The sequence below is a fragment of the Phalaenopsis equestris genome, unplaced genomic scaffold (assembly GCF_001263595.1).
Source record: "Phalaenopsis equestris unplaced genomic scaffold, ASM126359v1 Scaffold000411, whole genome shotgun sequence".
Taxonomy (NCBI): domain Eukaryota; kingdom Viridiplantae; phylum Streptophyta; class Magnoliopsida; order Asparagales; family Orchidaceae; genus Phalaenopsis; species Phalaenopsis equestris.
In genome coordinates, this window is record NW_018164852.1 from 559738 (window position 1) to 587377 (window position 27640).

The 27640-nt window shown below is 36.8% G+C and overlaps 1 protein-coding gene across 3 annotated transcripts; it reads right to left on the bottom strand.

Moving 5' to 3' along the window:
* LOC110026996 (calcineurin B-like protein 3) lies at window positions 1-26997 on the bottom strand. Of its 3 annotated transcripts, none has more exons than XM_020728243.1 (9): window positions 26872-26997; window positions 25854-26008; window positions 25612-25694; window positions 23129-23188; window positions 21649-21757; window positions 5120-5172; window positions 4432-4512; window positions 3753-3865; window positions 1-302 (listed from the first exon to the last, which is right to left on the bottom strand). In XM_020728243.1, the coding sequence occupies exons 2-9, from the start codon at window positions 25975-25977 to the stop codon at window positions 245-247; spliced, it is 681 nt and encodes a 226-aa protein (XP_020583902.1). In that variant the 5' UTR covers window positions 25978-26008; window positions 26872-26997; the 3' UTR covers window positions 1-244. The 3 variants fall into 3 exon arrangements, with proteins under 3 accessions (XP_020583902.1, XP_020583901.1, XP_020583903.1); XM_020728242.1 differs by having other exon boundaries at window positions 21649-21778; XM_020728244.1 differs by lacking the exon at window positions 4432-4512 and having other exon boundaries at window positions 21649-21778.
* Between the last annotated feature and the right edge of the window lie 643 nt (window positions 26998-27640).

Consider the following 27640-nt stretch of genomic DNA (forward strand, 5'->3'; position numbering starts at 1 on the left):
TGCAAAAACTTAATTTATAAACAATATAATTTATACACAGAACAAAATTTAAATAAATAACAAGAATAAAAGTGATTTCTCCTTCAGAGTACGACTCTTAGATATAAACAATACCCGCACAGTTTTTCCATGGCAAAATAATTCCACCATACAGACTCGCTCAGCCACAGTTTAGTCACCCAAAGTTTAGAAAGCAAATGCAAATAACTTCGTCTTCCAAATTTTATTTGAGTTTGTTTGATCATTATGTATCATCAACTTGAGAGTGGAAAACGAAGCTTGGGAATGTTGTAGTGATATCCCTGCTCACAAAAAAGGAATTAGCTTTACAATAAATTTCATAAAACATTTGCACTTGGCACTCTGAAACAAAAAAAAAAAGTAGTTTTGAATAGATTATGCATCAGGCTGAATGAATAAAATTTGTGTGAGTTATAATTAATGGGGCATTTACATACATACCACCCAAGTCTTATGTATTTACATGTCTACACCTAAAAACCAATCATTCATATCAAATCAGAAGTAACACTATTTTAACTTTTAGAAAGTGAAATACATCTTTTTCATGCATGTAAACTTCCATTATTAAAAGGTTCTAGATTATAAATATAGAGAATAAAAAGAGTGTTCAAAATGATATTCTAAAATGATGTTATGGAAATTCTAGTGTAGAAATCTCATTTTTGGCTTGGCTGGCCATGTGCCCAGTAAAGCATGCTGTCTGCCTGTCTGAACCATTTGAGCCCAAGCACAAGTTACAGGTGCCAAGTTTTCTTCACAAAAGAATAAAATAGTGAGATGGAGGCTGCATCACACTGCACAGCTTTAGGCTTCTAAGAATGCTATATTTGGTCTAAACTATTTACTTCCTTTTCCATTCACATTAGTTCCTCTTCCACCCTTACTGATTTTCTTCTTCATCCAATGTAAATGTAATATTCACAAATCACCTGAATTTATTAGCTCAAATTTCAATATTCTTCCCCTAACAGAAGTAACACTACATTGCCTCACCCCCATACAGGGCAGCATGATTTCATGAACCAATAGTAGTTACTTTCACCGATTTTGAAGGACAGCGAATCTAGCCGTACATACTAAATCCATCAAAAATAAAATAAAATAAAAATAAAAAATGATAAATAATAAAAAAAAAAGTATAGGTAGTTCTTCAATCAGGACTCGTAACCTTATTATGGTTTATACATTAAAGGCCGACAAATTAGCTTAAATTGCAAAGGATCTATAAAGTGAACGAATGAGTCAAAATAGAGAAGTCCTGCAATCTTTCAGGCTCTAGTCAAAGTCTTGAATATGAGACTAATTAATGCAGCTGTGTTGTGACATGTGAATATATGACGGTAGAAAGTGACCAGACTCATTGGCTCATATGGCCTTACTCTGTAAGCCTTGAAAATAGATGGTAAGAATTCAAAGGCCCTCAAAAAACAAGAATTGGCCTAGCCCCGAGTTAAATATGTGAGCATTCAGGCGGCTTGGTAGAACCTTAGCAAATTATTATGAAGCAACAACTAGATCAAAATATTTAGCTTTTGTCAAAGCCACGACAAAAATAATCTGAAGAAATGAAGGCCTACTTCCAATATATGCTAGACAAAAAAAAGAAAAGAAAGAAAGGGAGAATCTACAAATGCAGACCGCCAAAACAATAATAATAATGTTTTTATAATAAATAAATCAGCAAGAAAATTAAATGATAAAACAGTTAATATAAAAATACTCGTGAATGGAAAAGAAAAAAAAAAAAAAAAACTAAACCCCCCGTTCTCTTCATTGCTGCACATGCTCTAACATGCTCAAACCCACCAGCCCTAGAGCTCTCCCTCACCTGTTTCTGCTTGCGAAAAGTTGTAGTTGATACCTTGGCCTCCATCTTAGCTACCTTCACACGTGAGCTTGATGCTTACATTAGTCTACAAGCTCCACCCACTAGTAGCAAAAATGTTTCTCCCTCATTCCATGCCCAACACTTGCACAAATTCCCCTTGTAGGACCAAGCTCATCATTAACCCTTCTCTTGGTCTCTATGCTACCAACAAGCACCAAAGCCAATTGAGCACTTCCCATTGCTTAACCAACCACCGCCCCCTGAGTCATGCATGGTCAAACATGCACAACCTTCCCCTTCCTCTTACGAGCATGGCCACTCAAGTCACCTCATCATGCAATTCCCAATCACCACATGATCCATCGACATGTCACACCTTGCCATCCTACCATGCTATCTTGTTATGCAACCAAACCTACTCAATGCTAGTGCATTGTTCATTGCCACCGTATACAATGTGTCACATCATTCCCCTGTATAAATCATGCACCAGCAGGACACCTATAATTTCTGCACGCATTATAGCTGACTCTCTCATATGCTTTGTGCTTGCTGCGTGCCCTTGCATCATCATGCATGCAGTTAAATTTTTTACACATGCATAAATTATAGTGTATGTGAAAGTGCACATCAAAGGTGTGGCCCCAAATATATCTTTTTTAACATGGTGGAAAGCCCCACTCATTCATTATCAACGCAATGTTGGACACAGAATAGCACAAAAAAAAATTTAAATTTTAGAAATTATGCTTGCCTTTGCAGGTGCTTGTAAGACCGACATGCATATCGTTTTTGGCATGATAGGGACACAACATAGTCTCAATGCTATGTACCACTTCCACACAGCTTTCTTTGCTTGGCAAGTAGGCATCAAAATTGAGAAAAAAGTCTTGTGCTATATAAAACATGTATACCTTGGTCAAGCTTAATGTGTATTATATTTGGAGATTATGTCTTTGAATCACTAAACAATAATTAGCTATACCATTTCCTAGAGAGCATTTCAATAAAAAAAAAACACCCTTGATATAATGACATCCCGGTCTACTCAGGATTTCTATTCTAATGAAAACCAACCAATGGCTAACAATCAGACTCCCTAAATTGTGACACCTTTGGTCCCTTAAATGTTACTAAATTGGATCGTTGATGATGGGACCAAGGGATTTTAGGCTTCATTTGAGAAGCCGCTGAACCTTCGTTGCGTTGCAGTGAACATCAATGCTTACGAAAGTTCTTGTTTTTTGAAGCAGCTCCTGCCGAGCGTCTCCGGATATTGTTCGCAAGAACAATAATTTGTTACCGTTTTGGACTGCGGAGGACCTTCTTCATTCCGCCAACTTGCCCTTCAAAACAACTTCGTTGAACGAAGAAGTTGCTTCAAACGAAGCCTTAATTGGGTTGTCTATCCATCACATCAACTGAGAGTGTTCTCAGACATCATGTCTGAGTTGTAATTAAACATAAAGGGTCACAATCCCCAAGATTTAGAATAAATCTCAACTAGCCTTATAAACTAACTAGGGAAAATCTATGAGATCTTATCATAATATGCCTTTGAAACTTGATGTTGCTCAGCATTGTTTCCTTGCAACTCTAAGAGAGTTAAAGTAAATTGCACCACAAACTCATGAATGCCTTTCAAAACCCACAACTCCACTTCGTTGTGACATATCATGTCATCACAAATAATAACATAAGAAAACGATGTTAAAGAGAAAAACATAGTAAAACATCTGAAACAAGCATTAGGGATTATTGATGCATATGACCATGTCGGTCATAGGTTACAAAACAAGAAATAAGGTTTTCCAACCGACGCGTGCTAAGAAAAACAAGAGGTATAAGTCATATCACTATATATATATTGTAAAAAGAGTACAATGGAATGGAGACTAACTTGAGGTATTGAAGTGTCATATTCTTCAATAGCGACGGATGTCGTAACACAAGATTGCGCCACTCCTCCTTGTCAATCTTCCCATCATGTTTTGTATCAGCTTCCTCAAATGTCTACGACAATAAAATAAAAACACTCAGCCACTTAAAAAATACACAAGAAAAGAGAAAAATTAAAGTAAAACGTGATCCTACAAAAATACTTATCCAAATAGCTTTCAGTAGGAGTTTTGATAGTGCAATACGATTCACGTCGATACTCTATCAGAAATGCATAATACTTGAATAATGACATTCTGTGCTCTACACATATCCAGGAAAATATCAACATATATGTTCATAAACAAGCAGCATGAAATTGTTCCCTGCCAGAATACCTAACAAAATGGTGAAACCTAAGATTGGCATTTAGAATTTAACCCACTGCTGCAATCCCTTTTTTGGTTTCAGTTTACACTAAATTCAAACACCCAAAAAAAAAATCTGACGGTTAAACAATTTATGTACTAATCAGAATGGAAATGGATCCCCAAGATTATGCTATAACAAAGTTTTCTAGAAAAAACAATGTATGCACTGAAAAAGCTCCAAACAATTAGAAGCATTTGGGACAAATAAAATGAACAAAATCGCCATTTAAAATATATATAATGTCTTCATTGTAATCATTGCATATGAACCTTATCAATTATGGCTTCTATAACTTCATCAGAAAGATTCATGCCCGACTCAGCAAGAGTGGCCACTACCATTTGCTTCACCTGCATATAAAAAAACAATCTTTTACAACCATGCAATATGATCTTAGCTGCATTTGTCCTTCAGATATTTGATCATTGAATTAGTTGATTCTGGGCTGATTTAATTTGATCATATTTCTTAAAGATGAATGCTGTGTTGCCCCAACCATATCCCCAAAACATCTGTGTTGGAACTTCGTACTAAGAGAGCAATGGACGAGGAAGAAAAAAAAAACCCAATAACCCCAAGCAATGGTATGTTGCATCTAATCCCTCACTACCAGCACATCAAGACTTTTTTTAGGCTGTGAACAAGGCTACACACGCACACACACTCACACACACACACACACATTTATTCCCGATTATCTTGTTGGGTCAATATGCCTCAGCCATTTTCTAACCAAAGTTATTCACCCTATTCCATTGGCTCATTCTGGCCCCTTTTTGAGGGCTTTCTACAATTATACTGCAAATTCATTTAAAATCATCGTTTTTAAATTTCTAATATATTGAACTACGGAATTCAAAATTAAAATAATAATAATAATCATAAATTAAAAAAAAAAAAGCATAAATAGATAACGTAATAGAGCTGGACAGCATTGCACTAAAAATCTGAAAGTACCTCTTGTCTCTCTATGAATCCCTGTTGCTTGAGATCATAAAGTTTGAAAGAAACTGCAGTGAAACGTTGCAAAAAAAAACTATTCAGCACATTATGTCACAAGTAAATTCTAATTTAAAATAAGATCAAATAAAACAAGCGTTCAAGAATTGAATATCTACAAGTCAAAAGAGAAAAGAGAAAAGAATAGAAAGATATTGAAAATGTAGCATATAAATAAAACAAATTTTAATTTTTTGTTTATTTTTCATGATCTAATCCTGCCGTTCTTAAATTTCAGATAAAAATGAATTTAAGCTTGCGCAGATCTCTAATTGCAATAAAAACATCATAGTGAAAACTATGACAAAACCATTAAGGCATATAAGTTTCAAAGTTACATATATACTGCATAGAGTGCATGCAGTTTCACCAGGTGATTTATAATTTGCAATTTAGAGAAGCTTATAGCAAGAAGGTTGCAGAGAAAGTAGCGTATTCTGTCTGCTAGAGAAGAAGAATACTTGTTCACCAAGGAATCTCCTACATGTAATAAGAGAATGAGTACAATGTTCTAAGATACATCTAATATATATATATATAATATATATATATTAGGAGAGGGCTCGCACCTCGCCTCTGTTTCGTCGACACTCGCCCTCATCCTTTGTTTCGTCCCGACGTTACTGCATCTCTTCGACGCTGTCAGCTAGTGTGCATCTGTTGCGTCTGCGTCGGCATCTCGCTCGATTTCATCGTATTTGATTCTGTTGCAGCTCCCGTCAGCATCCGTCTGTTGCGTCTGCGTCATTCTGTTTCGACGCCGAGCCTCTCCCTGCCCGACAACTTCATTTCGTCTGCGTGTCGAGGACCTAACAGCAGGTGAACGCCGACAGATCTCCCTGCTCTGATGTCGCTCCCTTCTTCTATGGTCGAACCAGACAAAGCCTCCTTTGCCCACGTGGTGGGTAACCCTCAGGTGGAGTCGGTGGTTTTCTTCCTCTCAAGCTATAAGAATTGACGCGATAGTACAAGTGATTGCCCTTTTGTTAAGAAGGAAAGTAGGAAAGGTGAGAAAATAATAATATTTTTCTCTGATGACGGAGAAAATCAAATTTGCTCTTATTGACAAATTTCAGTGGGGTCACTCACTTATGAAAGTTATAGTGTTCATGATCATAAACTAGTAGACAAGTGAAAAGTGAGACTCATGGATGAGAGACATGTGTTGATTCAACTAACCGTGGCTGAAAACTACACCCGATTTTTCTCAAAAAAATATCTTAATATCGCAGGCAAATCAATGAAATTACTCAAGTGAAGTTACTCAAGTAATCAATGAAGTTACTCAAGTGGTCTCCTGATTTTAACCCAAATCATGAAACTCCCACTATATTGTTGACCTCATTTTTAGTGAGGTCTTAGTCTCCTACTCCCATAACCCAAAATCTAGCTGTAGGAGTTCTTGTTGACCATCATAGCGGACTAGTAATGGAGCCCACCTCCCGTAGAACTTGTAGAACTTCAAGCCACTTCTTGACTCATTTTTGTGAAGAACTCGCATGAGTGGTTCCAAGCACTCAACTTCTAGTTGTAAAGGCTAAGGACCAACATGTAGAGGACCCGAAAATGAGTTCCTACAGGTTCAAAGGACCTTAGGTGAACCCTCCATGATTCTAACACTCGCAAATGCCACACTTCACGCACTTGCTACAACATGCAGGAGACTGACACATTTTTGGCCCGACCGTCGACGAACTTGTCTGGACAACCACGAATGACGAAACGGACTGCGCCGTCGCGTCTGGAACGTTAATTTTAGCCGGGAAGGACACCCATATTGCTAGGATTACGCGCGTGCATAAATGACACGAAAATCGATGGACATTTTTTTTAATTATCGGTGCACGGGCCCGGGCTCAACTCAGGTTCAACTCGGGTTTGATTCGGGCTGGACTCGAGCTGAATAAGAGTTAAACAATTTTGAATTTTGAATTTCAAATTTCAAATGAATTATTTAGTCCTACCTTAATGAAATTAAATTAGGAGTCATTATATACCAAATAAACTCCTCTTTTAATGGAAATTCATCCATTACACGCATAACGGTCGTTCTAAAATCCTGAATATACAAAAAATGCTCGCCGCCTCGTTCGAAAGGCACGCCTGCCTCTCTCGACAAATCCCGCTCCCCCTCTATTCCTCGGCACGAAAACTCCTCTACCTTCAGCTCGATCCCGTCTCTGCACCGAAAGCATTCAGCCCCTCTGAATCGAATTCGACTCCTTCCTCTCACGACGAGAGTCGGCTCTCCTTCTCCCGGGACCGAGATTCGGCTCTCCTCCGACCCTTCTTCACGAAACGCTACGCTCGTCTCTTCCGTTCGCTGGACTCCCCTCTTCCTCACGCGACGCAGAAGAAGCCTCGCTCCCCTCCTCTCCTTCCTGCGCCGAAAACCCCGCTCCGCTCCTCCTTCTCACGCCGAACAGCCGCTCAACGCTGCTCCTCCCTGAACCGAAAGTAGCGTTCCCTCGATCCCACTCCTCATGAGCTCACCCGCTCTCCTCTGCGACTCGACGTTGTGAACCGAGCTCCTATCTCCCGCTCGCCTCAACTCCTTTGATCGGCACCGAAGAAACCCAACTCCCTCTCTCTCTCTCGCTGCCTGCTCTAGCCGAAGCTCCCTGCCTCCTGTCTTGCTCGCCTCCCTCTCCTCTCTGCGCCTTCTCTCGCGCGACCAGAAGGGTTCGTTTAGCAGCCCTAACTTAATTCCCTTCACATACGACAAACCTCTCTACTTGATTCTCTCCCGGCCTCCAAGCTTTTAGGAAGGTGAACTCTAAACCCTTTTTTTATCGAATCACAAACAATAGTCCCTTGTGTTTGTCTTTGATGTGTGAATTATGTGATTTAAGATTGAATGCCTACTTGATTTATTTCTGAATTTATGAATGATCTTAGCTCTTCTTTAGAGTTACTGTTTAGAGATAAGGATTTATATCTCTGAAATGTGCTTAGAATTTTGTTAAGCATGCTTTGCCTAGGTTTCTGAAGAGTAAGTTATGTCAATTTAGAGTGTTTTATGATTGGTTGTTTCAGTAAGCTTATCATGCGTGGCACTTTATCTTGTGTGTTTTGATTATCCATTGTTCTTTTAATTGCATTAGCCATGTTTACTTGCCTTTATCTAGGAATCATCTAATATGCTAGTGTTACAATGATCTTGTGTGGGCATGGGGAAATGGAATCGTTCTTCATTAGATTCAAGATAATGTTTAATAGTTGTTAAAATTGTGGACTTGCTTACTTCAACCATGAATTATTGGATGTGAACTTTTTCTGAAATGAGTCTTTCCTCTACTATTATTCCAATATTCTTTACTGGAACTTGCTAATTTTTTTCAGAAGGATTCACATACGTACCACATAATTCTCATGGATTTACATTTTTAACACCTTAAGTTTTAATCCCTCTACATACACATCTTCGCGCACATGCACTAGAAGCCGTATCGATGTTGTTTTGACATGACACAAAAGATTGGGGTGGTATAAATGTAAGAATTGAAGTCTAGTTTGGAGATATGTTAACACAAAGGAATTGTGGGGTATGCGTGCAAATTTTTATTCGATTCTTCTTGGCCGGTTGCTCGGTATTATCGTTGTTTTGAAGAAGGATTGGGATGTCTTTCTAGCTTGTCATTCTTCCTGTTTTGCCTCGACTCGTTCACCGTTTCGACATTATACATTGCTGGTTTTGGAGGCTTTATATGCCACCCGGGTGTTGATTCATCTACTGTTTTGGGAGGCTTTTGGGGGGCTTTGTGCCCCCATTTAAATGCTGATTTTGAGGGACTTTACTTGTTTTAATGTTGTTTGGAGGGTAATTAAATGATGTTTTGGGGACTGTTTTGGGCTGACTTCACTGCAATCTAGGAGACTGTAAACTCCTTTTCTTGGGCTAATTACACACTGTTTGGGCATCGTTTTGAGGTGCGTTTGTTGGCTGATTTTGAGCAAAAAAAATTTCTGTGCAGACTCCTTACGTAGCTCTACTTGCGGCGCAGTGTATTCTTGAGTTATTTTTAGGTTATTTCTGAGTTATTTTTAATAACCCGAAATAACCCAAAAATAACAAGCGGTCTTTATTTTTGGGTTATTTATGGGTTATTTCTGGATTATTGAAAATAACCCAGAAATAACCTAAAAGTAACTCAGGAATAACCTGCACCGCACGTAGAGGAATGTCAGGTGTCCGGATGGAAAATGCGCGCCATTTTGAGAGGTTTGCACACTGTTTTGAGGCGAGTTTAAGGGTTGTTTTGGGGTGTTTTGTGGGCTGGCTTTGGAGCAGCTTGGGCACCGTTTTGACACTGTTTTGACACTATTTTGGGGTGATTTTGTGGGTCGATTTGGGGCAATTTATGTACAATTTTGTGGTGCTTTTGTGGGCTGATCTTGGAGCCCTTAAACACTAATTTTGAAGCCTTTAAATGCACGGTTTTTGGGACTGTTAAGGGGCTTGTTTTGTTGCACATTCTTGGGTCCCTTGTGGGTTGCACTTTTTGGTTCAATTTTGTGGCTTTTGGGCTGCACTTTTCTGAGTCTCTTGTGGCTTTTGGATCTCATTTCTTTTTATGTTGAATTGGAAGACTTTTGGGCCGATCAAAGCACTGTCTTGGAATAAACTTAAGAACTCTTCTTGGGAGTCTATTTAATTACACTTGTTGAAAGATTTTAAACGCTTTAGGTTAATTCACTTCCTATTTCCCTATTGGATTTGTTAGTTTTGGAAGTGGGTCAAACTTCTCTTTTCGTTTATTTTGTTATTTTTGTTAAATGATTAAGTAAAAAAATGAGAATTTCTAATTTAATTACATGGAAAACACTTAGAAATATTTGAGGATTAGTTGGAAAACACTTAATTGAGGGTAAAACACCTTATATCACTTTAAGCACAAGTTAAAATGTAGGCTTCTTAGATTTTAGAAACACACCCTAGGCAAGAGTCCATCTACCTAATTCTCAGCATAGGTTTCCTAGATTTTAGGAGCACACCCTAAGTGAGAGTCCATCTACCTAATTCTGAGCATAGACTTCCTAAATTTTAGGAGCACACCGTAGGTGAGAGCCCATCTATCTAATTCTCAGTGTAGACTTCCTAGATTTAGGAGCACACCTTATGTGAGAGCCCATCTACCTAATTCTCAGTGTAGGCTTCCTAGATTTTAGGAGCACACCCTAGGTGAGAGTCTATCTACCTAATTTTCAGTGTAGGCTTCCTAGATTTTAGGAGCACATCCTAGATGAGCGTTCATCCACCTAATTTTCAAATAAATAATGAAATTAGACACTTGACCCTGATTCACAAACTGATTAAGACACTAAATATGAGGATATACCAAGATGTGGTTCACGACTTCCTTGATTAAATCAAACAGTGAAATTCCCGCAATGACAATATACAATGAAACCCAGTGCACCCGGATTTGAGCTTGGATATTACTCTCAAATCCTCTTGGCGAGAAATTTGTTAACGCCACATATGAATCATCGGACTAGGATAAGTCTAGGGTCTAGGTGGCGAGGGCGATGACGACATTGCTTATGTGTGCTTAAACGAGGGATACAAAGTGAGATTATTAGAATAATATCTCTTACCTCAATGATCTTCAATAAGGAAAAAAAAAGATCAATGATACTATTCGCCGATTCTTGGTGGGATCGTTGACTTCGACGATCTTAAGTTGTCAGTAGTTCAGTAGTTCAACACGATTAGAGTGACTAGCATGTGAACTACACGACTTTACAAAATATTTACAAAAATAAAACAAAAATATCTTTTTCATGTTAAAAAGAACTTTGCATAAAAAAGACTTAAACAACAGCTTTTGCATGAAAATCAAAGAATTTTCCTATGAAAATTTATTAAGGTCCACGACAAGTTGGATTGAGGTTAAGGACTGCCTTCTGTAGATTGTCGGACTGGTAACTCCTGTTCAATATCGGTAAGCACACAGTCCAGCTCTGAGCCCCCACTTATACCAATTTCTTACACCCAGTCTTGGTCTTTCATATGTGGCTAAGAGTTTCTTTTGCTTATGATTTCTAAGACTCATTTTTCTGACTTTCATGCTGGATTTTCTCGCCTTATTTTTCTTGTAAGTGTGTTTAAATCGGCTGCAAATTATACTATGCTTGTAGTACTAATCACGCAACAGTAGCAGATGCCCAGATACGCTTTTACAATTTATCAACATCATTTATTTTACTACATTTTATCTTTCAAATACCTTTTATTTACCTGCAATTTGATTATTGTGCATGCAAAACCAGAACTGAAACTAAAACCGAAACAAAATAAAACCAAACTTTGACACAAAAAGTGGGAAACATAAACCACCAATCTCTAATACTTAAACCCTGGAGCCATCGCGACGTCAGAAAATTCAGAGCTAAATTCGTGGGCAGCACGACGAGGAACTCAGACCGAGCAGCAAGAGGATCTTCTTCAGCATTACTCTCTCTTAGGCTAAATAACAACCCATAGGACTTTGAGGTAGTTCGCCTAGCGCAACGTAAATCCTCACACCCTCTTTAGACTCCTGTACAATCATGTTGTGCAGCGTAAGTCCTAACTCGCTCTAGGTTCTGAGATTGTCGCTGAGGTTGTCGCGTGACACGACGTAAACCCTCTTATCTCCGTGGGTTATTTGCATAATCAGATATTATGCAAATATAAGTCACAAATAATAAATTGGCAGGATTAAATGCCTAAATAACATCGTCTCTAAAACTCAACCACACATTAGAATAGTTTAGGAAGTCACTAAGGTTTTCTTCTCAGAATCTGTGACATCCCTTACCTTTTCCTTCATTTGGACTCCTGAAAATAATTGTTCCTATTTGAGCCACTCCCACTTGTCTTTCCACATCCTACCGTGAAAACCTAAAGTTCGAATTCTTGAAGACTAGTACTTCTGATCATAATCTAAAATTTTCTCAAGTAATTCCAGTCATTTGGGATGTAATTAACTATAGGGGCTTGCCTTTATAGGGAACTTGGAATTCAAGTAAAATAAACCTTATTTAATCTTTGTATTAAATAGGGGAACTTGTCGGTCACACATAAAATGTTCGCAGAATAAACGAATGTCACAAATCTCTTAGTTTGCAGTATTTGGTTATCGCCGAGGTATACACTTATTTTTCGGGAGGGTGTAGTACTCGTTGTATCGGGCACGATTATACAAACTATTAGACAATGCAAATTATTGGACAAATGAGATCCATTTAATCTAAAAAAAAAAAAAACTAAAACACTACTTTCAAAACCTAAACTATATGCCTCATATATTTAAATTAAATTTTAAAATAAAAAAGTTGACCGACATGTACTGGTATGATTTAGTCTATCTAGTCTCAAGCTGCACTTTTTGTATCATCATGTTCTCTACTCTATTGGGGTCATTCTTGGGAACCCCTTTGAAGCTAGATCTACCCACTTTCAATATAACCAGACCTTTTATGACCAGAATACTTGTGGAAAGGGATATTACTTTACCATATGTTATTGAAGTCTGGCTGGGAACAACTCACAATGGATATTGACAACAAATCGTCATGAAACACAGCCCTCAATGTTGTACCCACTATAAAATGTTTGGGCATACACTTGATAAATGTCACATCCTAATTTGAAATCTAAGGTTCAAATGAATAAGGATGGGTCTAACCCCACTGCTCTGGACATTTTAGTTCCACCGGAGGGGTATACTACCAAACAGGTGTCTGTTGCCCTTGTGGACCCCCCTAACACTGTTGATACTGTTATTGCGATTGATGTGATGCTGACACCTGCAAACCTTGAAAACAATACTAAAGGACTATTACCTACAAAGAATAGTGTTCAGACTGATAATCAGGAGAACCTCGCAGCTCCCCATCTTCAAGAAGTATCCGGTGTAGAGACGACTCATACTTCACATATACTAGAACCTATTGTGGGTACTACAGTTGATAATCCTTCTGCTACAACTCAACCGCCTCATCAGATCGATTCTTTGGATGAGGAATGATAGGTTTACATTTTCAAGAGGATGAAGAATAATGTAGATCTACTTAAGCTAATGAATCTTATGGATGATACTTTGGTTACTTCGGGTAATGACACGCATTTTACCAACTTGTTAGTTGTATCCCTTCCGAGAACTAGAGGCAGAGATATGACTAAATTGGGATGACCCCACTTTTTCCGCGCCCTGGTGGTTTCCCGAGAACTAGAGGCAGAGATATGACTAAATTGGGACGACCCCACTTTTTCCGCGCCCTGGTGGTTTCTGAGCTTTTTTGATTTTTATATGTACCCTTTGTATGTACTTTTTTTTGACTTTTTGTGTGTTGTATCGTGTGGGTTGTGTGCCTATTTTTGGGCCCACTCATACAACATATCTGTATCTTTTTTCTTTAATATATTAGCCCTTGGGCCTAATCTCTGCGATCATCGTTTCATCCTTTGCGCCCAGCGACGCAAGGCTTCGGTTTCGTCGTCGTCTCCTCCTTCGCGCTGCTTCGCGCCCAACGATGAAACCACAACGTCTTCCAGTCTTCCTTCTCGACTCAGCTCGACAGCTCGACTGCACCAAGTTTTGTCTCTTCGGTTCCTGACCTGCCCTCTGACCTACTTGGCAGGGCTTCTAAGCTGTGATGGAGCTTCCTTCTTCATTTGAACCTAAGAAAGCCTCATTTGCCCACGGCGTGGGTAATCCTCAGGTCGAAGCGGCAGTTGTCTTCCCCTCAAGTTATAAGGAACATCGTGATGGTACAGATGACTGCCCATTTATTAAGAATGCAAACAGGAAGAGTGAGAAGATAATACTATTTTTCTCTGAGTCAGAAATTTCAACATTGACTGACAAATTCAAATTTGCTATCATTGAGAAATTTCAGTGGGGACACCTAGCTATGGAAGTTATCAGGAAAAGTTTTGATGACCTCAAATTAGCAGGAAAGTGGAAAGTGAGGCTCATGGATGGGAGACATGTTTTGATTCAATTAACCATATTTGAAGACACACTCGTATTTTCTCCAAAAAATATCTTAACATTGCTGGTAAACCAATGAAGCTACTCAAGTGGTCTCCTGATTTTGACCCCAATCAAGAACCTCCTACTGTACCGGTATGGTTTAGTCTACCTGATCTCAAGCTGCATTTTTTTCATCATCAAGTTCTCTATTCTGTTGGTGTTATACTTAGGGACCCTATGAAGTTAGATCTACCCACTTTCTATCTTACCAAACCTTCTGTGGCTAGAATACTTATAGAAAAAGATATTACTTTGACTGATGTTACTGAAGTCTAGTTGGGCACAATGCATAATGGATATTGGCAACAAATCGTCATGGAGCATAGACCTTTTTATTGTTCTCATTGTAAGATATTTGGAAATACTCTTGATAAATGTCATAAGCTTCACCCTAATTTGAAATCTAAAGATCAAACGAATATGGGTGGTTCTAAGGATATATCTGTACCACCTGGAGAGGAAGCTGTCACAGGACAGATTTTGGTGTCTAATTCTACTGCCCCTATCGTTGCTGTTACTGCGAGTGATGTAATGTTGACACCTTCAAACCTCATAGAAAACAATACTGATTGACTATTACCTACAAACGACAGTGTTCAGACTGATAATCAGGAGAACCTCGTAGCTCCGCTTCTTTAAGAAGTTTCCGGTGTAGAGGCAACTCATACTTCACATACACTAGAACCTATTGTGGGTACTACGGTTGGTATTCCTGCTTCAGCTCTACCACCCCATCAGACTGATTCTTCGGATGAGGATTGACAGGTTTATTCCAGGAGGAAGAAAAAGAATGGACACCGACTCCAACTCGGGAACATATTATTGGATGATACATTGGTTACTACTGACAATGACAATCATCTTACCAACTTATTAGCTTGCTCCTTTCCTAAAACTAGAGGCAGAGGGAAGACCAAATTGGGTCGCTCTCTAGTCACCTGATACTATGTATTTTGGCACTGTTAGACTTTTTATTTTAGTATCTAATGTATTTTCTGTTTTTTTTAGTTTTGAAACCTTTTGTGGTTTTTTGTGTGGACAGGGTGCCATGCTTGGGCCCTCCCACACATTGTATCTGTATATTTTTTCTATTTAATATATTAGCCTTTTTTGGGCTTTCAATATATATATATATGTGTGTGTGTAAACTTACCCAATATAGATCAATTTCCAAACAAAATGTTTCCTAGGCTAACACTCCAACTAAGTTGGAGCATGTATATAAATCAAACTTGTTAAATAGATTTGAAAAATGTTGAGGTTCACATTTCTTGCAAAAAGATATCAATTAATGTGAGTGATTATCTTCCCTGACAGAATAACATTCTCTCTGAAGTGAAAATTAAAATAAATAAATTTATGTTAGGACTGAATTGGTAGCCACGAACATAGTGGTTTGATTAACCTTCCACTGCTTCTCTCAGTTCCCTAATCATTTATAGCAATGGTGTCAACTCTTCCCTAAGAGGTTTGTAATCACATACCACATACATCTGCTATTGAAGTACTACTCTCCTTTCGTCAAATATAATTGCACGTAAACCTAAACCTGAGCCCACAAATATACACTTCTTATTGTTATATGAAAAGATAAACACGCCTGTGCTGACCGTCCATTGGACTATTTTGTGCTCTATGATCACCAATCCTCCTCATTTTGTCAGTTTGTCTTATATTTGTATGTTATCTTTACTCCTAGGATATAGCAAGGGACTCTGCTCAATCCTAAGTGAAAGCATGCAATTTACACTAAAATGGATGCTCTTATTGGTCAAAACACTTGTCCTCACTTTTAGGGTTAAACCAATTTCATGGTGTTGAACCATCAGTGCTAAGCTCCATTCATATGTATCTATTTAATGTTGAAGGCTTGCTTGATAGTAAAAAGATAAACCCAGTTCATGTCATCGAGTACTTTGAGACTTTTTCCCATGTTATTTGAATTAATTTTGTTCAACTTCTTCTTTTAATTGCCATTAACCAATGATAGACTATGCTCCAATTGCATGCCAAGACTGCCTTTCTCACTCTCATTAAGGCTAATTGTATGGAGTAACCTCTAGAGTACGTCATTTAAGAGAAAAGCATAATATTTTAAAGTTTAGGAGAGTCATATATATGTGAAAATAAATTCCTTCAACAGTGCCGAGAAAATAAGAATGAGTTGCGGCTACAACCACCCACCACAACCATAAGAACAATGAAAGATCATTTTTCTAGTTACAAAGTAAAGAAGTATGAGATTCTAAGATAGTAGTCGAGATGTTCAACACACTAGTCTGCATTTAATTGAGCTTAAGAAAATTGTAGAGGTGAATAAAGTTTGACTGGGAACGCAGCAATAAAAACTCTTTCATTCAATTTTTACCAAATAGTTTGACCAGTAGAATAGAGGAGATAATGAATAAGCCCATCTCATTTTTTCCAAATTGTTGTAGTACTCCTGAAAAGATTCATTACTCTCTTGTTAAGAGAAAGATCTTGAGATTCATTTGCTAAGAGAAAGATCTTGGGTATATAGTGTATATTCCTAGAGATGTTGTCATCTTGAAAGTTAGTGGAGCAGAGAAAGTCTCACATCCCTCTGACAATTTCCTGGAACACAGTGATAAATACACTATAAATGAATGTTTGATGCAGGCAATGTCCGTCCATTCTATAAGAAGAAATAGATGAATGTTTTTCATGAGACCTCATTAGGAATTAATAAGTTCAAGCCCATGGAAGATGGTTGATACCATTGAATTTGGTAAATTTAGAAGATAGTTGATACCATTGAATTGGATAAATTACAAATAGTGAATGTCGTTTCTTCTCCAGAAGAGCAGCATAGGAAGCAATCGGCTAACACTGCCAAGAAGGAAATAAGAAAGAATTTAAGCATTCGTGGATCTAGGGCAAAGATGGGTAAGTGCAATAACTTCAATAGATGATCTAGTGGATTCGAGCTAGCAGGAGATCAAGTGTAATAGGCAGAGCTTTAGGTGAGTAATCGAGCAGGCAAGCACACACAAGCATAAGCATAAGCTAGGAGTAAGGGCATGAGCACTAGTGCATTCATAAGCATGCATAGCAAGGATAAAAACAGATATAAGCACGAGTGAAAGTTGATCCTCACTTATACTCCACAACATAAGTCGATCAAACATGACAATGGCAGTGAACCATGTATGTGACATCATGCAATCCATCCTAGAATGCCTTAGTCATGCTTGAAACCACCCGAAATGTCACCTGATTGCAAAATGAACCACTCCATTGCATCCGGAACATTGAGATTACGTAAGGGTATTCTATGATTGAAAGAAGCAAACAAAATGAAAACAATGGGAATCAAATGTGACCTCACGTAAATCAGATACGAGGTGATCTATCGACAACAAAATTTGCCCAAGCAACATCCGATCACAAAACAGACAGCGCAGAGCGTCTTGCCCACAAATGATACCCATATTACTTGGGTCCTGCATGTAAAACACTCGTACAAGGTTTGAGGCTACATGCAAATTGCGGCATTGAAAATAAGAATGTGCATGAATGAGATGTAAATTAATACTAATACTATATGCAATATTTATTAAAAAAAGAAAACCAAATTACTTCCCATCCTATCAAAGCCGCCTCACTCTCACTCATCTTCTCCTTCCCCTCACGTTTTCCTCTCTGCTCCCTTCTTTCTCACACACGATGTCCCCCCAGCTCTCTTGGCCTCACTGCTCTCTCACCGGAACAAAGCCGCAGCCCCCAACTTCACTCTTTGCTCCTCTTGCGCGCCTCAAATTCCAAAGCCCATCTCTCCTTCCCCAGTTCCTGCTAGCCCAGCTCCCCAGACACAGACTTTCTCCCATCCGTTCCCAACACCTCATGTGAAATCCCCCTCCGATTCCAACTCCTCCCTGCTGCATATCTTGCAGCCCCTCTCATTGTTTCGTACAACTCCAATAACCACCCATTGCTTAGTTTTTCTCCTGCTCGAGCACAGCAAAAAGACAAATACCAGCCTGAACCCCATTTCCTGCTCCTTCCCACGATTCATGTGTGACATCCCCATCCTGAAGCCCCTCTAGTTGCCTCCTTCACGCATATCACCTTGATTCACACACTGCAACCACTTTAATAGCCCGTTCTTCCTCAGTTCCTTCGCTGGTTACCTATTGGACAAAGCAGCCAGCTCACAATACTAGCAGCCGTCACTCTCACATCACAAATAGCCAAACCTTCTGTTCCCACTCCTTTCTTTTTCACCTGTTGTAATCCATATGCTCTCCTGCAGCAACCTCTTTGCTAAATATTCTTTGTTTGAATTGACGCAAGCACCAGCCACTGCCTCGCTTAATAGCTCTGTCAGAGAAGAGTCCCTCTCTTCCTCTGTCTCTCCAGGCCATCTTTCCCATCCTCACCCTAGTTCCTATTCTGTTTGGGGAAATAAAAGGAGCATCCAATCTCATTTAATTTTAGCTTCATTACAATAGTTGCTGACGGCCCTCTTTGCACATTATGTATAATATGAAAAGGGCGACTTAGTCCTGATACAAAATATAAATACTTGTGTCGTTGTCCGCGGGGAAATTCTTTATGTTGTGCATATCTATTTCAAGGTATCTCAAGCCTCAAGGGCGTGATGAGTTAAAGATTTGTTGCGTCGTGGCAACGTAACGAGAAGGCAGTGTGTGCCTGTGTTTCCTTATGCATACTTTTTTAAGCATTGTGAGTTTTGAAGGCCTCATGCCGCAATGTTCCTCACGCCGCAATGTAAAAGACACCGACTATGCACTTTTTTTTAAGAGTGATGAGAATGCCTCAGCTCCCCAATGCAGGCACCCAAAAAGAGACGATATCGGGAGGTTGCTAAAATACTGTCAGATTTTTGTCTAAATACAGCTTAAACCGAATAATGAAACTGAACTCATTTGGGCTAAAATGTAATAAAAATTAAGCTTTTAAATTACAATACTCAACGACTCGTCAAAAAGCTCGACTTAAACCTATGATGAACACACTAGCTCGCCTATAAATGCAAATGACACATTGTATCAATTAATCAAAGTTATTAGAATCATGTATTACAATTATAGAAGGGTCTGAGCACTCAAATGAAATCTAAATGTGAGTAAAATACAATGTTTAGAATCCACAATCAAGATTATATTTTCCCTGATCACCACTAGATCTGTAACATAAGTACTAGTGGATAGAAGTCGAAGTTGAAGGATGAAAATAAAATATTTGCACAAATTTCAATGATAACAGTTATGTGCAAACAATAATAAAATCTCCTAAAATTCGATTCAAATTAATAAGCCTAAATTATAATATGTGCCCCGTTGCTTAGCTTAATTCACTAAACTCAAAATTTTATTTGCTTCTAAAAATGTACAAAACTCCAATTTAATTAGTCTAAATTCCGGCATGAGCTTTGACATGGTTCAAAGCTAAAATTTAGTTTACCACGAGAAACGTGTGACTATCATGATCTTACAAAATCTCTTTTCAAAATTCAAATTTAAGTTGCCAATTTTCACACGTTTTGGAGTGGGCTATCTTGCCTATGAGGTAAAATCTTAAGTTTTACACAGTCTGATCTTCGTCTATATAGGGACTGGAGCTGATAAGATTGAGCCTCATTAAACCAGTTTGATCCTCCTATCCTAATAGAATTGAAGTTTATAGAACTAACAATTTTCTAAATGCTCAACTTATTAAATATAATCAAATTATAAAGTAAATATTTCAATTAATTCCTATGATGATGATCCATTTGATAGAATATTTCAACTGGGGAGATATACTTTAAAAATTAAATTTCAAAATATATTTAACATTTAATTATTATAATTTTTGAACTCAATCCTCTTTAAGCAAGGCAAAGTCGATAAGATTCATCATATTTAAATCTCCCGATGATGGACATATTCATTGCACATTGGAGGGGACTTACTATAAAAATCAAAATTTCAATTCATAAAATTTAAAAAACATTTAAATAAAAATCTATCACTAAAAGTTTAAACAAAAAATCACATTTGTTATCCGCAATTAATTGTCGAGGATAACAAATCTAATGTCGACTTAAGCACACAAAATAAATGTCATATCAATTATAATACTAAATTCATACTCAAAACAATCCTATGCCAGAAAACACATGATATGAATCCTCAATCTATATGATTTTGATGTCAAATTACACCACAAAGAAGCGGTTATATTAAGAGCTCCCTAATAGGGTGGTTTGCTATCAAATGACACTATTATATTACGGTCATGATTGTAGCTTGTATGTTTCTAAGTAGTTCTGTCCCTTTGATTAGTGAATCATAAGGTATACCTGATAGGGCAAGAAGCTTTCTGTAAGTTAAAATCTGACTTAGATTAATCCTTTTAGATAAACAATCACCCCATGTCTACAAAATTCTCTTGGACTAAGCAACACATGACTGCTTATAAGGATTTTTTTATTAGGTTAGGTAGACTACCTCATCATACTAAGTATGCTATGGACCAGGATAACTTGGAATGATGTAACTATAGGATGTTGATCCGATTAGTCATTATTTTCCCCACCATCAGCTCTTCAACTCACAATTTCATAATTTAAAAATCCTAAAGTTGATGTTATCATATGCTAAGTCTGAATACTTGGTGTCTAATGACCAACCTTAATCAAAGTGCTCTCCCATTATTAGTTAGGGTATTTAACTAAAAGAGCTTGCGCCAATGGGAAACCTCGAATCCCAGTCTTAAAGTCATCACAAAATGAGGGTGAACTCTTGGGTTAGTATCTAATGTACTAGCTCACTACCTTCTGAACCCAGAATCTTATAGTAAAATTCCTCATCCTCATTTCATTTTTTTTCTTTCTTTTTGTGGGAGGTCGGGGCATTAAAATTTTCGGAACCCATAGTGATATGAGCATGAGCTATGAGCAAGCGAGGAGAGGATTGTAGTTTTTGAATAAGAAAAGGACAAGGATTTTAGAGGAAGAAGGAAACTATGAAAACAAGAGTTTCAAATTAACCCTACTATAACATCATGTTACAAGGAGGATAATATTTTGGTGTTTTATGTCTTGCAAAACCCTTTGCATATAATAGGGGAAGAGTATAATGTTTTAAGGCACGACCAATTACGCCATACCATTGAACAAAAATTAATGAGTTTTGAAACAAGATATAGTCCTATGATAAGAATAACTAATTACAAATTGATTTTTTTTTAATTTAAAAATGTTAAAATAAAATGTAGAACATAGAAAAAGAAATTCTCACTAAAGTGAGCACATATTATACATATAGAGAAAAAAAAAACGAATAGTAGAAATACAAAGTCCATCAAATCTGGAACAAGCTCACAAAATTTGTAAAAAAATCATAGATGGATAAATATGTGAGGACAATCAATAAGAAACTAGAACTGAAAAATCAGATGACATTAACATGTTCGAAATAATATTATTAAACTCACATTCAATCTTATCATCTATAGGAGCATTAGGATGGAAAACAGAGAGAGCACGAGCAAATTCTTCAAATCCTAGAATGCCATTGTGCTTTGTATCGAACAAGTCAAACACCTGAAAATTTGAAGCTGAAACCTGTAAACATGTATGTTCTAAGTGAATACAAATATGAAGAAAGCATCAATATGTTGCGTTTCATCTATCATAAATATCTCAAGTCATCAGATTTGGCTTTATTTGGAGTTGTTTTTCAACTAAGTAGGTGCAGTCCCCAATAAAGGCATGTGTAGACAGCTTTCCTACCTCTCAACTGCAAAATTCTGCTTTACTGGTTGCATGATACCAAACCGATTCACCATACAGTGAAACTCAAAGCTGTTCTAAACAATCCTCATCGTCATCATTCGTGTCATATAAGAAAAAAATATATTTTTTTTTACAAAAAATTCCCCTGAAAATTTCCACATGGTGTTCACAGTTATCGAGCCAAATCACAAAAAAAAAAAAAGGAAAAAAAAAAAAACCTTTCAAGGAAAAAAAAAAAAACTTTTCCCTACTGTAAGTATAAAAGACTGTCTATTTAGACGTACTGCAAGCGGGATTAACTTCAGAATTCTAAATAAATGAGATTCCAGTAATCACTAAAAGCCAAAGTAGTCCTCTCATTATATTTAAAACATCAGCCTAAGGTTGATTTACGACAAAACTTCGGAAAGACCCCTACAGCTTTCAGATAAAATCACTGGGAAAAAAAATGCTGCCCGAGAATTGGCTGGCATACGGGTTGACATGAAGTGAAAGATTGGCGATGGGACTATAATCAATAACATTATCTGCTTTGCCGTAGTTTCACAAGTTTGCTTATAAAATACAAACTATCAATAACAATTTTATGCTTGGCATGATTTCTACAAATCGATCATTTAGGGATGCATATCAATTCAACAGTTCTACAAATCATTCATCTTTACCGATTAATGTTCAGAGCAACAGAATATGCGTATATACAGTCACTGATTTATTACCGTATCGGTTATAGAGGGAGTAAAACTAATTCAAAAAGTTAGAACAGCTTGGTAAAATATATACATCTAATGGAAAAAGTATAAAATAGAAAACATTAATTAGCGTAGCTTGACAAGCTTATGGCATCATTTTGACAAAAACACAAACAAATTGCATTGCCCGTGAAAAAAAGGCAGGGTCTTAATGATGAATTTTGATAGATAATCTTTACCCTACACTTCATCATCAGTCAAAATAATGATAAAGGCGCTAAAAAAATGGATGAATTAAGATCCCTACTTGGTCAGGAGAGTAACATCTAACACAAAAACATTGAAGCACAAAAGCATTCACGCAGTTATATTTTTGAAAAAGAAAATGTTTCTTTATAAATAAAGCTTTCAGCAATGCAACTCCTGGAATTTTTATTAAGCCCACCACATCTGTTATCGTTACAAAACACAATGATATTGAAAGTACCCGATCCGCAAACAAGCTCTCCTTCTTGTTAGTCTTAAAAAGTGCCAACTGGAACTCTTCCTACAGAAAGCAAAAGAAAAGTTAGAAATAATAAACGCAAAACCCAGCAGCTTAAAATTGTAGAAAAAACTGATTCAGGTTTTTGTTGCTCCACCGTAGCAAAAACATTGCATATTTATACATAGAAATAAGCTATACTAAGATTTGATCCAGCAATCACTTAGTACACCTTTGAATATTTCGGATTTAGAGATTCCTACAAAAAGAAAGAACTAATACAAAAATATGCAATCCAAACTTGAAGGGAAAGTTTTTTAACAAAATTTCCAACACTCCCCCACAAATTAGTGAAAATGTGTTTAACATTCCCAACTTCCACCTAGTTAATTAAAATCTTTGAAGTAGGCAGTCCCTTAAGTCATGAAATATGCTAGTTGATCACTTATGGGTAGGTAATGAAGTTTGATCAAATCATTGTCTAATTTTTACTTTATGGAGTGTTCAAATCTAGATAATAATTTTAAACATGACATTGGTTTATTACGGCTCAAAAACTCCGCTAGCACCTGCATTTTCTTTCAGCATGAATGTCGGTTTTTATTTTTATATTAAGAATCTATTTGCCATGTAAAGGTGTTTCTGAGCCTTCAAATTTTCCTATAAACTTCTCTTCAGGCAGAGTTTCCACATCCCTAGCAACAAGATTAATCCAAGTTCTCCACCCAGTTCAACTAAATCATATGTTAAGCATACTCCATCAAATGATGTTGAATTAAGTCCACGAAAAAGAAAATTTATTTCATTCATCAAAACATCATCTGTGAAGATGATTTATAGGAGTGATGAACTATAGTGCTTCTCACAGAGTCTGTTTGTTGTGCACCTTCAGCATAACCATCTAGCAGAGTTTTTTGTGCTTCAAAGGAATAGATGTTGATTGTCCAATGAAAACATATGTTCACGATTGACAAATAGAGTAGTTCTCGTTTTATTCCTTTATAAGTTAATGAATTATGAAATATTTTTATTTTAAATTATCATGAGATTATCACTTTTAGGTTTTTTTAATAAATATTGTCCTTATGAGTATTTTTCCTATAAACAAAAGTTTATGGCTTATCATTAGAGGTGAAATGAATATTGGATGAATTTTTTATAGCTAGCCTAAAATATTCATGTTGTTTTGTTCTCTCTGTGAGCTGTTGTTTAATAAGCCCCTCTCCACACACCTATTTCTCATCTCCTTTCTATCATAGCCACCTCACACTCTCCTAAAGCCCAAGTAGAGCCCAGCTCATTTTCACTTCTTTTTCAACATATTTTCTTTAGGGCCCCTAATACCATTTTTCCCTTATAGCTTTTTGCAACTACTTTCCTCTATTTATTCCCTCCATTCTTTATCATCCATCGCTCTCTCGAACAATTGCTTCACGTCCCCCCTAACACTATTTCTTCATACTTCATCAACAACATTCTACCCAAATGCATAAACAAATCCTTATTTGCATGATAATCAGGTTATTGTTCTTTATTATGGTTCTATGTTGCTAAATTTATCAATTGATAAAACCAAGTATTCAAGGAATGTGGGATCAAAACTGCATATTTATTGACATTTTATTGGAGACTTTTTTTTTTGGTTGAATAAACATGGTTCAAAGTTGCTTTAATAGCAAAGATGGATAGAGAACATTATTTAACAATTCACTTTGGTCTATTATAATTTAAGGAAGTACATCACATCTGTATATACTTTTTTCAAGAGGGCTAGTTATTATTACTTAAAAGGTCCCTTGGACCTAAGTGTTTATAACAATCATTAACATTTGGCTTAATGAAGCTAACATAAAAGCTCCCTTAAAAAGCTTATCAACCTTACTTCATTAACCATGTTGCATGCATCAAACATTAATTGTGTTGAATTACTTGTAGTTCATTTTCATGAGTTATTTGATAACTCAACAAAATTAATGTCATGAATGAAAAACATTTTATAATTGCAACATATGCACATTCTAATTTAAGAAAAATTAAATTTTAGTTTATACCAAACAATTATGATTTCAACAATCTCTTTGCAATAGATTATCTAATAGAGCATCAATCAATATTGTATTTTTACTAAGCTAAAACCAACCAAGCTTGACATTGCCTTTCCTTTCAACATGAATGCTGGCCTAAATTTTTTATAGTAAGGATCTATTACCATATGAAAGTGTTATTGAGCCTCCAAAATTTCCTATAAGTTTCTCTTGAAGTGGAGTTCCTACAACCCTACCAACAAGAATTGACTGCAGGATCCCTCCCCCGCGGCGCAACACCCCACCCCCTCCTCCTCCTCCTCTCCGCTCCTCTCCCTCTCCATCTCCCTCTCAAATTTCATCTTTTTTTCTCATATTAAATCCATTGCAAACACATAAGAAATTAATAACTTCATAGCAGCATTTTACCAGAACAAGAAGGATAATAAATATAATCTTTACCTTGTTTATCAACCCGTCATCAATCACAGCACTGCTGATTTTCTTAAATAGCTCATATAGGGCTTCAATCTCACTCACACTGACTGCAAGTACAATAAGAAAAATTAATATCACATGCATAGCTTACAGGTCGCTTATTGTAAATTAGTATGTAGACTAACAAGAACACGAGAATATATTTCTATCTCTATCATCTTGTTTTCATAATCTCCAAAGTAAATTGGAATGCATAAGCAACATACACACAGTCTCTCTCGCTAAAATTTCCGGATCTTCAAGACCTTTTTGCTGCTTGTATAGATCAAGATCACAGCATTTCAATAAGACAGCAAACAAATGCTTGAATCCTCCTAGGCACTGCAACATGTTATTGTCTCCTCAATAGCACACTCCATACCTGCAGATAAATGTAAAAATCAAGAATTCCCCAATAATCAGGATACATTGCATATCACAAAAATCATGTCCATATTCTATTAAACCATTCCAAAAGCAATGGATCATGTAAATTAAAAAGCCTCAAACCTAATGGGGGAAGTGATTCTATCATATTCTTCAAAAAAACAAATAATTTCTACATATTATATAGAATTGTTAAGTAACTGAAATAGGTCAAAGCATTCTGCAGGTGAAGGTTTATGAAAACCAAGTAAGATTAGTTAAAAATAGAAAATAAAAATCAAAGAAATTATCCTAAAGTATTAAAAAAAATTATTAAAAGTGAACTAAAATTACTTTCCTAAACACAAATGAATATCAAGCATTCAAGCTTTTGATCTGTTTTCTATTAGTTAAAGATGACCACCACGCAACTTCGAAAAGACGGCGCATTTGGCTCAACCAACAAACCATACATCAGGATTTCCTGCTCTACAAACCCAGCAAAGTGAAGATGAAAATAATTATTATTATTATGATGAAAATAAAAATAGTAATAATAAATAATACATCAAAGGAGAATCTGGCAAATTTCTTTTAAGAGCAAGGAAAACCTAAACTCCCGAAGTCAGTCCTCAAAAGGATCTACGGTTTGATAAGCGAATCCACAAAACAAAAATATCTCCCCATTAATCAATCACAGAAACTTCAGCGAAACAAACAGCTTTAAGAGCGAAATTTCTGTCAAACGCGAATCAAAAAGAGCAATCTAGGATAAAATCCAAGCGAAAAGGCTCGCCCCATCAAATTGTAAACAACTGGGATGAGCATAAAAGGGATCGCAATTGAACGAGCGGCCACGAACCGAGAAAAAATAACTACCTTTCAAGATTAATGGATGAGAGGAGATGAAGAGAAGGCGAATTCTGCAGCATTCTCCGGTTCTTCTTCTTCCCGTTTGTATTGGCTCTGCTCCCCCTGAAAAATCGACTGCAGTTTATATTTTCCCTGACGTGGCTTTTTCTTATCATTTATGTATATGGTCTGTATTTGATTTTACTGATATGGGCCCCACATATAAATCATGTGGGAACGCTGCCAGTAGGAGTGTAAACTAATTGAACACGAACGAACAAAGCTTGTGTTCGTGTTCGGTTCGTTTAAAATTTAGTTTGTTTGAAATAAGCTCGTGTTCGTTTCTTAACGAACGAGCCGAACACGAACCGAACACAAGCTGTTCGCGAACGACGAGTCAGTTTGACATCCCTAATATTAATATATAAAAATAATATTATATATTAATTATATAACTTATTTATAATTTATAAAATTTAATGTTTTAAAATATAATAAATTTTTTATATATAATTATTTTATATTATTTTATATTTCAAACAATAACGATTCGAACACGAACGAACAAATCACTGTTCGTGTTTGGTTCGTTCAACTAACCGAACGAAAAAAATTTATTTGCGTTTGTCTCGTTTACTTATCGAACGAATCGAACACGAACTCATTGACGAACCGAACACGAACTGTTCGCAAACAACGAGCTTTTTTGACAGCCCTAGCTGCCACATGTTAATAGGCATGATTTTTAGGCTGAATGAAGAATCAGCTTGGCTAATAATAGCGACATCTACAATAA

Coding starts and splice junctions, on each gene's coding strand:
- LOC110026996 (XM_020728242.1), bottom strand. CDS start 25,977: ATGTTGCAGTGCCTAGGAGGATTCAAGCATTTGTTTGCTGTCTTATTG. Junction 25,695..25,853: donor TTTAGCGAGAGAGACTGTGT/GTATGTTGCTTA, acceptor TTGTACTTGCAG/TCAGTGTGAGTGAGATTGAA. Junction 4,513..5,119: donor GATTCATAGAGAGACAAGAG/GTACTTTCAGAT, acceptor TTTTATATGCAG/GTGAAGCAAATGGTAGTGGC.